Source organism: Canis lupus, chromosome 21 (genome assembly GCF_048164855.1).
Source record: "Canis lupus baileyi chromosome 21, mCanLup2.hap1, whole genome shotgun sequence".
In the NCBI taxonomy this organism is placed as follows: Eukaryota; Metazoa; Chordata; class Mammalia; order Carnivora; family Canidae; genus Canis; species Canis lupus.
In genome coordinates this window covers 43,396,083-43,408,857 of record NC_132858.1, presented here as the reverse complement: position 1 = coordinate 43,408,857, position 12,775 = coordinate 43,396,083, and the positions used below count along the sequence as shown (strand labels likewise).

The window sequence follows — 12,775 nt, the reverse complement described above, 5'->3', positions numbered from 1 at the left end:
ATTGCGCGTCAGCACCTGGGCGGGGCGGGGCGTCCGCTGACGTCATCAGCCCGGCACCTGCCAACATGGAAGGTGGTGACGGCGGCGTCGCTGTGGCTGGCCACGGGGCTCTGGGCTGTGGGGCGGCGGCAGCGACAGTCCGGGAGCTCCTGCAGGACGGTAAGGAGTCTGGCTCTGTCCGGGGGGCGGGCCTGCGGGACGGTCCTGCTCCGCAGCTGGGCCCGGGCGGTGGACTCAACCCGTTGCTCTGCAGAAAGTTTTCCGGTCTCGACGTGACCACTCCCCCCGCCCGGCCCCCTGGCGCCCGGGAGCGGGCCGCACCGACCTGCTTCTGCAGAGGCTGGCTGTGCCCTTCCCTCCCGGGTGTCCAGCGGGAGCCTCATTCCTGGTTGCCCCTCATTTCGGCTCCACCCTTCCCGCGCCCTGAGGTCCTGGGACCGCCGTGCCCCGGTGGCCCGGGTTGACAGCCGCTGCCGCCGCCGCAGTTTGATGCGAGGAGGCGGCGTCGGATCCCGTGAAAAGTGACGGACCCAGAACCGATAGGCGACAGCTCGTAATGTCAGAGGGCTTCATCCTTGGGCAGAGTTGGACGCCTCCTCCCTCTGTGAACAGATTCTTGGGTTGCACAGGTGGCCCACTCGCAGACTTGGAGGCGACTTCGGAGCACTAGTTCAGGCAGGGATGAACCATATGTGTTGAATATAGCAGCTTATTGATAGTTTTGGAGAGAAGAAAACCCCAGGAAGTAAGTTAAACGTAGTATATTTGAGGAGCACATTAAATTGTGTTAATCCAGTGAACCTGCCACAAATCTCCTTCAGGATAAAGTTCAAGTTTCTTTTCATCTGTTCTTAATTTTCTTATTTTCTTTCCTAATCGCCATCACCTTCTACCTGGTAGTGACATAGTTTGTGTACTTTTTCTGCTGCATTATAGAACTGCTTTTTGTATTTTTTTTTAAGATTTTTATTTATTTATTCATGAGAGACACACACACACACACACACAGAGGCAGAGACACAGGCAGAAGGAGAAGCAGGCTCCACGCAGGGAGCCCGACGTGGGACTCGATCCCTGGGTCTCCAAGATCACGCCCTGGGCTGAAGGCCCCGCTAAACCGCTGAGCACCCCAGGCTGCCCCGCTTTTTGTATTCCACAGTTCATAAGGGTACCTTTCAAAAACTTACTAATCAGGTGGTTTTCTGAACAAAGTTGTGTTAGATTCTCTCGGTTAGGATCTCTGTCCAATGCATCTTCGTATCTTAGTTTAAATTCCATTTCGCCAAGTTTTGAACTCCTGATACGTGTGCATTTCCCACCCTCAAACAGCTTGCCATTTTACTAAGGGGAAATAGCTATAAAGGTAAGCATTATAATATAATGTTGCTGGGTAGCAGAATTGTGTACAAAGTCAATACAGAGGGGGATGATAACTGGGAGTGATTAGGGGAGTGTCAGGGAAGGCTTTCCAAATGGAATTGGTTTTGAAGTGTAAATAGAACTTCCCTAGATGAGGAAGTGGAAGAAACAACACATGCCAGGCATAGGTGTATATTTTATTTTAGTAGGATGCATTCTGGAATTGTAATCAGTTTTTGAAGGGCTAATAGTCCTTAATTCTGCCTTCTGTATTTTCCTACTTAGTTTACCATCTTCCTTGGTGATTATTTAAATCCTTACTCTTGCAGACCTCTCCTTTCAAGCTCAACAAATGACTTTAAACTTCCATGAAAAGAGATGTGAACTTCCTCCATTTCTTGCCATCAAACCTATAAACTAAGCCTAGATCTGTAATGTCTTTTTTTTTTTTTTTTTTAACCACCTTGTATTTTCCATTATAATAGAAGTGGCATCTCTGCTTCTAAAGACAGTCTTCCTCCCGTGCTCTGGATTTTTTTTTTTTTTCCTGTCTCAAGGACCAAGTCACTTTCATTCTACACCATTGAAATCTCTTTGCCAAGGTCTCTGCTGATCTCCTTGTAGATAAATAGATACTTTTTGGTCGTTATCTTACTTGAACTTGTAAAGAGGGTTTGACTCTTCGTAATACCTCTCGTGTGACTTCTGAGTTCTGTGCTTAAAAAATTTCCTAATTCTCTAAGTGCTCTCTTCTAGGTTCCTTTATTTTTATTTTTTTAAGTTTTGTTTATTCATGAGACACAGAGAGAGGCAGAGACATAGGCTGAGGGAGAAGCAGGCTCTCGGCAGGGAGCCTGATGCGGGACTTGATCCCAGGACTCCGGGGTCTTGGCCTGAGTTGAAGGCAGATGCTCAACCACTGAGCCACCCAGGTGTCCCTTTTTGGTTCCTTTAATTGCTTGTCTTCAGTTTGCCCGAATTCATTGGTTCACTACAACATTCCTAAAAAAACCAATTCTGTGTGTAACAGTGATTCACTATGTAAAGGATTTGCCAGGGTAGAGGATAGGATTGATAGGGTTTTGAGCAGATGCATAGCTGAAATAATTTGTGGGGCGCTTCTGATTTTCCTTCTATATGAATGAGACAATTGTAAAGGAGAAGCATTACATGATTCTTCTGATGGACAATCAAATCCTGAAATGCCAAGTCCAGTTTCCAGTATTCAGCCTTCATTGTGTTTGATCTTTGACACTACTACCCACTTACTTTCTCTAAACCATCCCTTGCCATTTTTCCTTGTCTTCTTTTTTTTTTCTCTCTGAATGCTCTTTAGTCTCCTTGATTGCTTTCATTTTCTCCATCTCCTTCGAAATTTTTGTTTTCCTCGCTTCTGAACTTCTCCATTTCCCTCTTTTTGTACATAGAGACAGAGAGAGAGAGAGGCAGAGACACAGGCAAAGGGAGAAGCAGGTTCCATGCAGGGAGCCCGACGTGGGACTCAATCCCGGGTCTCCAGGATCACACCCCATGCTGAAGGTGGCGCTAAACTGCTGAGCCACTGGGGCTGCCCTGTGGTCAGTTTTTTAAGATACCTACTTGTTATGTCCCCTGGCTTACACAGTTCCTGGAAATTTAACTGTTGACTCTCAGGAGCCAGCAGGAGCCAGTTCCAGCATACCACCGTGTGACTAATTCCTTTTCAGTCATCTTCCATGATGCCGCCAGAAACTAAAACACAAATGACAGTGCTGTTTCCTGTCTTTAACCTCAATGGGATATAGTCTAAACATTTGAGAAGTCATACCAGTCTCTTTTTAAACTGCTCTCAGTCTTCCTTTGGAACCTCAATTTTTTTTTTTTTTTTTTTTTAGAACTTCAGTTTTCTATTATTCTTGTCCCTTCTGCCCAGCACACACACAGTGTGATCTAGACACATTGACGTCGGCGGTGCCCTTATTTCTCAAAATATGCTATGGCATTTGCCGCCTCTAAACCTTCTTGGAGTGGCCTTCTTCACTTGGCTGCCTTGAAGAATCTTTAATCCTGAAAACTCCTTGGCAGACTGGAAGGAAATGAGGTTCCCAGAATTAAGGCCAAAGTAGCAGCTTTTCTTTCACTTTAAGAGTCATCAAGAATGAGTCTTTGCCCTTTGCAGAATGCTACTTCCAGCAGGTATATAGATGAATTCATCCATTCAACCTGTATGGAACACCTACCATGTGTCAGACGTTGTTCATGCTCTAGGGACATGGGAGTAAAGAAAACAAAGCCCTTGCTCTCATGGAGTGTACTTTTTAGTGGATAGAGACACTAGAAGTTTTCTTGTAAGGACTCTATTTTGTTGGTTAGTTTTATAATTTCTTCAGGGTGATCTTACCTGTATCTATCACATGGGTCAAAGATAGTGGTTTTATACCTACAGTGAGCTCACTTCTATGTAACTTTTTAACTCTTAACTCTATTTATCTTTTACCTACAGATTTTTGGGTTTCTGTACGGAAAGATGCCTTAGCATCTAGCATCACTTCTTCTTTGTGTTTATTAAGGCTGTGTTTTGAACATAGTCTCCCTTTCTACTTATTTCGCCCATATATCCCTAATTTCAGTAATATCTATAAGTTTGTATTTGCCTACTTCTATCATAATTCCAGAATCACTTTATTATGACAGCATTTGTGCATTGGAGATACAAGAGATCATAAATACCAAATATAGTGAATTGGTTTGTTGTCATTATCAGTGACCTTGTTTTCTTGCATTAAAGCCTGCAGTTAGTAGTTAATTTTTAACCTTCTACTTAATATGTTCCTTTTAACTCACTGGTAAAAGTTAACTTTTCGTAGTGTAATATAGGGGTTTATAGTGTGGGCTCTGCAGCTCGGGTGCCTGAATTAAAATCTCAGACAGGTTGGACAGGTTGCATGCCCTGTCTTCACCTGTCTCTTCATCTGTGAAATGGGGGAAACAATATTTGATAGTTCGAACAGAGTTGTGTGAGGATTGAATGAGTTACTATGTTTAAAGTGTGTAGGTCAATGCCTGGCCCACAGTAAGCTCTCTGTGAATGTTACCATTCCTTCTCATTTACAACAGTTCTCATGTATAAAAAGATTCAGAGTATGTTATCTATGATTATACTTGTTCTGTTGTGTGCTGTGGTTTATTGCAGTGCAATTAGTATTTAAAGAGTTTGCTTATTTTTTTCTAGAGTGTTACAGTGATTTTTTAAATGAAGACTTTGATGTCAAGACTTATACTTCCCAGTCTATCCATCAAGCTGTAATTGCTGAACAACTAGCAAAACTTGCCCAAGGAATCAGTCAGTTGGATAAAGAGCTACACCTACAGGTATTTCCAATCTTTTGGATCATCTGGCTTCTTCAGCCTACAGTGATAATTTATCACTTTGTAATCCTTTTATTATTTAATCTAAACATGTATTTAAATGAGGAAATGTGCAACTTAGGAGTGTGGCTTATTTCTCAAGGTATGTTTTTGCAAAGTTTTCCATAAACTACTTTTTGTTAGTTGAAAAAGGAACATACCCCCCTCTCCAAAAGTATTTGGACATCCCTTGTTTGCCCCACCTAATTGATGTGCAGTGACTATAGGTGGGTGAAAAATAGGAAGTCTTTGGTAAAAATAATAGCAAACAAAATTTTGGAAGTAGAACAGTGTAAGGGACGCCTGGGTGGATCAGTAGTTAAGTGTGTCTGCCTTCAGCTCAGGGTGTGATCCCGGAGTCCTGGGAATGAATTAAAAAAAAAAAATAAAAAAGAACAGTGAAAGACATATTGGGAAGTTCACATTGGCACTTCCCACTTTATGAACACAAAGTGTAACATTTGCTGAAATTCTAGAAAGTTGATAAATTTGTGGTAGCTAGAACACAGTATGGAGAATTAGGAGGTGGCTCTTTTTTTTTTTTTTTTTTTTTTTTAAGATTTTATTTATTTATTCATGAGAGACACACACAGAGAGAGAAGGAGACATAGGCAGAGGGAGAAGCCGGCTCCAGGCAGGGAGCCTGATGTGGGACTTGATCCTGGGACTCCAGGATCATGCCCTGGGCCAAAGGCAGGCGCTCAACCACCAAGCCACCCAGGCATCCAGGAGATGGGTCTTAATCTCAGCTGTGCTATTACCTTTCCTATCTGTTAATGTCTTTGAGTTTTGCTTTTAACAAAGGAAATCTATTAAATGAGTTGGAGTGAATAAGGAGGAACAGATGACAGTGGAAGATCTTAAGAGTTCCTTCCTCTTCTAAAATTCTATAATTTTATGGGGAGTTTTATAGTATACTTCCTGGTGTTGGCTTTTGTCTGTTGAGTAGGCACTTGACAAATATTTAAATGAGTGAAAAAATGCATGAATATATGGACTGTTTACCAGGAAACTTGGATCTGTTATAACATGAGACATGTTCACTTAAATTTTTTGTGCTGTACTTTATCAATCAAAAGAGTAGCTTAGGACTAGGATGACTTCTAGGATTCCTTTAACTTTATATATTATATATTATATGTTTTAACTATACATTTAATCGTATATTTTAATTGTCAGGATTTGCATTAGGCTATGAGGATAGAAGAATGAACATATTTTCCAGCTCTCCAAGGACTCACCAACCAATGGCAGATACAGACAGAAATAATGACAGGCAAGTGATGCCTGTTTTATTTAGACTAGTACAAAGTGTTCATAAAAGCAGGAGAGAATGCACTTTGCCTAGGGTTCTCAGGGGTGGCTTTTTCTAAGAGCCACCTGAAATTCTTTTTTATGGTTGGTATTTTCTTTCTTTTGCAGGTTTTTATTTAAATTCCAGTCTGTTAACTATGATGTATTATTAGTTTCAAGTGTAGAATTTAGTGATTCATCAGTTAGATACAACATCTAGTGTTCATCACAAGTGCCCTCCTTAATCTCCATCATCCATCCTCCCCCTTCTTCCCCTCCAGCAAGCCACAGTTTGTTCCCTATAGTTAAGAATCTGTTTCCTGGATTGCCTCTCTGTTTTTTTCCCCTATGCTCAATTGTTTTGTTTCTTAAATTCCACATATGAGTGAAATCATATGGTATTTGTCTTTCTCTGACTTAATTTGCTTAGCATAATACTCTAGCTCCATCCACGTCGTTGCAAATGGCAAGATTTCATTCTTTTTTATGGCTGAGTAATATGATTAGTATTTTCTTTTTCCTTGCATGCAGTACCTTCTTTGCAGAAATCAATAAAGACGAAAAATTTATTTAACATCTCTTACAGGGGACAAATTACACTTATAATAGTTTGGAATATAAAGTAGAGGCCTAGAATAAGATCTGAACCTGCTATAATTGTTTTTCTGCAGAAGCAAAATTGGGATAATGATAATTAAACCCATAAAAAATCTTTTTAAATATCATGTGTTGAGGTATGTATTAGTTGGAGCATAGGACAAGAAATAGAAACCACTCTAGGTATTTAAAGCAGGAAGATGTTTAATACTGAGGACTGGATGCTTCTGAAGTCAGTGGACTGAGTTGAAAGATCTACTTTCATAGATGCAGTGTGGAGGCCTAGAAACTCCAGCCATTACCTCCTATACCACTGCTGCAATTCTGCCTTGGGGTATCTAGTAACTAAATTCTAGAATGATTGATACGGCTATTCCAGCCATCTCTAAATTCTCAGGTCTCAGGACCTTGCTCATTACTAGCTGAAACAGTAACAGGAAGATAGCTTTCCTTTCCTTTCTGTCTTCCAGATCTCTTGAAAATTCATCCAGCTGGCTGAAGGGGAGTTTATGAAAGTGTATGTAGCTTTAGGATTTTCAACATTTCCAAAGTATTCTTCACACAGGAGAAAGGATAGAGAATTAAAATTAGTCTTGTTAAGATGCATAGATAAATTGATGACCATATCAGTGGACTGGGGAGAATTCAGACATACTCTGGCAATCTTAACAGACATAGGAGACTGAAAAGTAACACTTATTTTAGATGGATGTTAGAGAGAGGGACTTGATAAAATAAGTGATACCTGATATAGGACAATGTGGAGGTTCCAGTGAATGAATCCTTGCTGACTAGGAGCTTCAGTTTACAGCCTGGATAGGAAACTCCCTATTCATTGGAATAAAAAAAAGTACAAAATGATAAAGACTCTTGCATTACTCTAAAGATTTGCATGATTTCTTGATGTATCTAGGAATTTCTTACATGTGGTCTTTAACTCTTAAACTTTTTGGGTTTTTGATGTGGTCATTCACATTGCCCTAATTTTCATAAAAAAAAAAATCAGTCTTGCATGGGGATTTTTCACATGACCCTAGGAAACTGAAAGCAGAGAGATACTCAGGAATAGTTGGGTACTGACTCTACTTTATCTTTTCAGATTAGAATGTGGTCTTGATGATGCTGAATTAAGTTCAAGAACTAAGAGAACCTAATGTTTGAAAACATTCTTTATGGGAAAAGCATACAACAGCATGGCAAGAATTAGCCTGGGTTTTTTTTGTTGTTGTTGTTTTTGTTTTCTTTTAGTTTCAATTTTGGCACAACTCCCCAGGCTCCTTCCATTAGGAAAGCAAGGGGATAGTGAAAAGGCTGTGTCTTTTTTGGCTCTATGTCGAACTATAAGCATGTTTGTGTTTCTGCTAATAACTCATCTCAAGTATACCTTTATCACCTGTATACTTTTCTTTTGTGTTAGTGTTTGCGCCTTCCTGTATGGAGGGAGACCTTTAGTTCTACCTTGTGGCTATAAAGAAAAATACCTAATACTTACAGAAAATTCTTGATTTTCAGGTTGTTGCAAGACATGAAGATTTGCTAGCACAAGCAACTGGGATTGAGTCTTTGGAAGGTATGTTTCCATTAAGTAACTGTAAGTTAGATGGAGCTAGAGCAGGGATTGGCAAACTTTTACTGTTAAGGGTCAGATAGTAAATACTTTAGACTTTGCAGGCCATACCATTTCTGTTGCAATTACTAAACTCTGTGGTTGCAGAGTGAAAGCAGCCAGGTAGTATGTAAGTGATTGTGGCTGTGTCCCAACAAAACTTGAATAAAATTTTGTTGACCTTTGAGCTAAACTATCTGCATTCAAATCCTTGCTTTGTCACTTAATAGATATGTGACTGTGAACAAGTTATTTAACCTTTGTGTGCCTCCCTTTTATCTATAAAGGAGGAGTATTAAAATATTCCTGTATGGTGCTATTTTGAGGACTAAGTGAATTAGAAAAATGGTTAGGACAATCCTGGTGCATAGTTAGTGCCTCTAGAAAATTAACAGAAAATTGTTAATTAGCAAAAACATCAAAACCACCAGAGTGAGGAATAGTGGAAGTAGGCTTGAATATTTTTCTTATTTTTGGCTTTCTTTGAAACTTTTTCAATGAGAATATAATAGAATAATGAATGATGCATTGGAGACTCCTGTGGCTCAGTCAGTTAAACTTCTGACTCTTGATTTTGGCTTAGATCATGAACCCAGGGGATCCGACTCAGGGCTCCGTGCTCAGTTCGGAGTCTGCTTGAGATTCTTGCTCTTCCTCTCCACCTCACTCAACTTGCCTGTGCGCCATACTCTTTCTCTCTAAATCTTAAAAAAATAATAATAATAATAGGGGATCCCTGGGTGGCTCAGAGGTTTAGCGCCGACTTCAGCCTAGGGTGTGATTCTGGAGACCTGGGATCCCTTGTTGGGCTCCCTGCATGGAGCCTGCTTCTCCCTCTCTCTCACTCTCTCTCTCTCTGTCTCTCATTGATAAATAAATAAAATCTTTAAAAAATAATAATAATTGGGATTTTTTAATGAGCCTTACTATTTTTGATTGGCTAAATCCTTTTTTTTTTTTTTAAAGATTTATTTATTTATTTATGATAGACATAGAGAGAGAGAGGCAGAGACACAGGAGGAGAGAGAAGCAGGCTCCATGCCAGGAACCCGACGTGGGACTCGATCCTGGGATTCCAGGATAGCGCCCTGGGCCAAAGGCAGGCACTAAACTGCTGAGCCACCCAGGGATCCCTCCCTTTTTTTTATTTTTAGATTTATTTATTTATTCATGAGAGAGAGAGAGAGAGCGTGCGCGAGAGAGGCAGAGACATAGGCAGAGGGAGTAGCAGGCTTCCTTTTTTTTTTTTTTTTTTTTTTTTTTTTTTTTTTTTAATTTATTTATGATAGTCACAGAGAGAGAGAGAGAGAGGCAGAGACACAGGCAGAGGGAGAAGCAGGCTCCATGCACCGGGAGCCTGACGTGGGATTCGATCCCGGGTCTCCAGGATCGCGCCCTGGGCCAAAGGCAGGCGCTAAACCACTGCGCCACCCAGGGATCCCAGTAGCAGGCTTCCTGCAGGGAGCCCAGTGTGGGACTCTATCCCAGATCCTGGGATCACACCCTGAGCCAAAGATAGACGCTCAAGTGCTGAGCCACCCAGACATCCTGATTGGATAAATATTTTATGAATTTTTCATCCTATCTTGATTTAAATTCAATTACATGTTATAAATACGGAATATTTAAGTGATTTTCCCTATGTTGATCAAATTCTTGAGGAAGAAGGATATTACTTTCTGTGATGCAATATTCTTTAATGCTTCCCCTAGTATTTCTTTTTTTTTTTTTTTAATATTTATTTATTTATGATAGACACAGAGAGAGAGAGGCAGAGACACAGGAGGAGGGAGAAGCAGGCTCCATGCAGGGAGCCCGATGCGGGACTCGATCCCGGGGCTCCAGGATCGCGCCCTGGGCCAAAGGCAGGCGCTAAACCGCTGAGCCATGCAGGGATCCCCTCCCCTACTATTTCTTACACACTCAAAGGTATTAGCTTATTCTCAGCATGTATGCTGTTTCTCAGACATCCTAATGAAGAACTTAGTATTTGGGAGAATGATAGTTCATTACTTGAGTATTTAGGATGATTAGCAGACTGTTTTCTTGGGAAAACTCAGAAGCTTTAAGTACTGACCACTTGCAATTGGAAATTATTTATTTTTAATCTCATAATATTTTATGTGTTTCTGGAAGCAGTAAATATCCTGTTTTATTGTTGAATTTTTTTTAAACAAATGGTAAGTGATTTTTTCATTTGTCAAACCCATAAGAATGGCTGGTAGTACATTGATTCTGAGTGTATTTAGGTGTAGATGCATCATTGCAACAGAAATAGTTCTCATTGTGGTTTTCTTAAATGCAATTAGGTCTATAATGTGCTTATTTTTCCAAAATGCTTTTCAGTGATTATAATATTTAAAATAAATGGTTAGACTGAATTAGAATGACTGTCCATTGGATAAGTATATGAGGTACAAAGGCTGCCTTCTCTGAGTTCTTGTGATAATCTGAGCATCTTCTCTGGATTATTTGAACATAAAACATCAAAGTATGATTTAGTATTCATTTTGGCATGGTGTGGATTTCTAAGCACTTAATGTTGAAATGGCCGAAGAATAAGTGTTATCTGTATTTGGAAACGAATATTATGCCAACTTCTGCTTCGTCTGCATTTTTCCCCAAATATTTAAATTTTTTGCCACATAGGTAGTTTGGAATTACTTTTATTGAACCTATTTTGTTAAAAATTAACCCCTATTTGTTTTCATTCATTTATTCATTTAAATGTTAGTTGAGAATTTGCTAGGTTCCCAATAGCTATAACAAAGATAGAGTCCCTGTTCTTATGGCATTTAGAGATATATTTAATTAACCCTATTGTATTGAAAAGAGATGTCCTCATTCCTTCCTTCATTTGTTCACTCAAACAGTAACTGAGAGCTTTTTAGGTCCTGTGGACCTGGAACTATAGAAGTCACTGTTCTTATGGAATTAATGTTCTTCCAATGTGGGGAAGCAGACGAAATTCCCACATATGGGAAAATTCAAATATTTTTAAGTCCCATAAAGAAAATAAAATGGATGATTGGGTTAAGGAAAGGGAGCAAGGATAATCAGGGGAGGCCTTTTTGAGAAGATGACATTTGAGCTGAGAACTCAAATGGTAAGGTAGTAATTAGCTTGGGATGTACAAGGGGCAGAACGAAGGCCGGTATGAGGGGAATTTAATGAATGAAGGAAAGAATTATAGATGAGGTTCTTGGAAAAGAAGTTTGATTTTCATTCTAAATGCACTGGTAAACCATTGGAAGGTTTTTTTTTTTTTATTATTAGGGGTATGTTGTGTAAGATTTATGCTGTAAAAGCTTTTTCTGATGGCTCTGTAGGACAGTAGGAGTAGAATCAGGGGTATCAATTTAGAAGATACTAGAAGATTAGAGTTGAGTTGATGGTGCTCTGGATTAGAATGGTAGATGTGAAGAGAGGGAAATGGGTGGGATAAAATGGGGGCATAACTGATAGGGTTTGGTGATGGAGATGAAAGGGTAGAGGGGACAAAAGTCACCAAGTGTGATTCCCAAGATTTTAGTCTGAAAAATGAGATAAATGATGGTATAGGAAACTGAGATGGGTCAGAATGGAGAGGATTATAATTTTGATGGGGAAGGGTGGAACAGAGGTTATCTTGGGCATCTTAAATTTGATATGAGAAAGTTCGAGTCCATAGGTGTGTGTATGTGTGAGTGTGTGTGTGTGTATATACATAGGCAGGCAGGCATAGGTCAAATCTGTCTATGTAGATGTGCGTACATATGTGTGGATGTGTATGTATAAGATTGGTATTTTATTGAACAGATAGTATTTAAAACACCAGGATTGGGTGAAATTCTTAAGAGAGATGGTAGATGGAGAAGTGAAACTGGCTGAACATCAGATCTTGGAGGACTCTAGCAGAGGAGGAACTGCTAATGTAATAGGAAGAAGTGGGGGATCCTTGAGTGGCTCAGCGGTTTAGAGCCTGCCTTTAGCCCAGAGTGTGATCCTGGAGTCCCGGGATCGAGTCCCACATCGGGCTCCCTGTATGGAGCCTGCTTCTCCCTCTGCCTGTGTCTCTGCCTCTCTCTCTCTGTCTCTCAAAAATAAATAAAATCTTAAAAAAAAAAAAAAAAGTAATAGGAAGAAGCCCAGGGAGTGTGACAACTTGGCACCCTAGAGAAAAAGAATATTGTTGGGAGAGAGTGGTGTGACTATGTTTTGAATTTCAGAGGATTTGAGCAAGGTAAAGACAGAACTGACAGTAGAATTTGGCACCTTGGGGATTTCTGGTGACCTCTATAAGATCTGTTTTGGTGGAGTGTGTATGAAAGTCTAATTGAGAGTGCCTTGTGGAGAGAATAAGATGTAAGGATATGATGATAACAAGCGAGAGCAGTTCATTCCTGGAGGTCTAAGATCAACGAATCATAAAACTAGCAGAAAAATGGGAATCTTCCGGTTGGATTCTATTGGACTAAGCCATACTAAAGCCTATTTGTACCTGATAATGTTTATTAGTTCTAGTATTACTTCATCTAATATATGACGGAGTTA

General features: G+C 40.1%; 1 protein-coding gene across 2 annotated transcripts in view; it reads left to right on the top strand.

Moving 5' to 3' along the window:
• Position 1: 1 nt before the first annotated feature.
• Positions 2 to 12,775, top strand: part of COG5 (component of oligomeric golgi complex 5) — a 298,194-nt gene continuing 285,420 nt past the window's right edge. Inside the window, exons 1-4 of one of the 2 annotated variants that reach the window (XM_072791549.1) lie at positions 96 to 159; positions 4,571 to 4,710; positions 5,926 to 6,022; positions 8,149 to 8,206. Coding sequence is in view for 1 of the 2 variants with exons in the window: in XM_072791548.1 (XP_072647649.1) it covers positions 66 to 159; positions 4,571 to 4,710; positions 8,149 to 8,206 (292 nt within the window). In the remaining variant the exon portion in view is untranslated. Of the gene's footprint in view, positions 160 to 4,570; positions 4,711 to 5,925; positions 6,023 to 8,148; positions 8,207 to 12,775 lie in introns of both variants that reach the window. The other variant, XM_072791548.1, reaches the window with a different exon arrangement.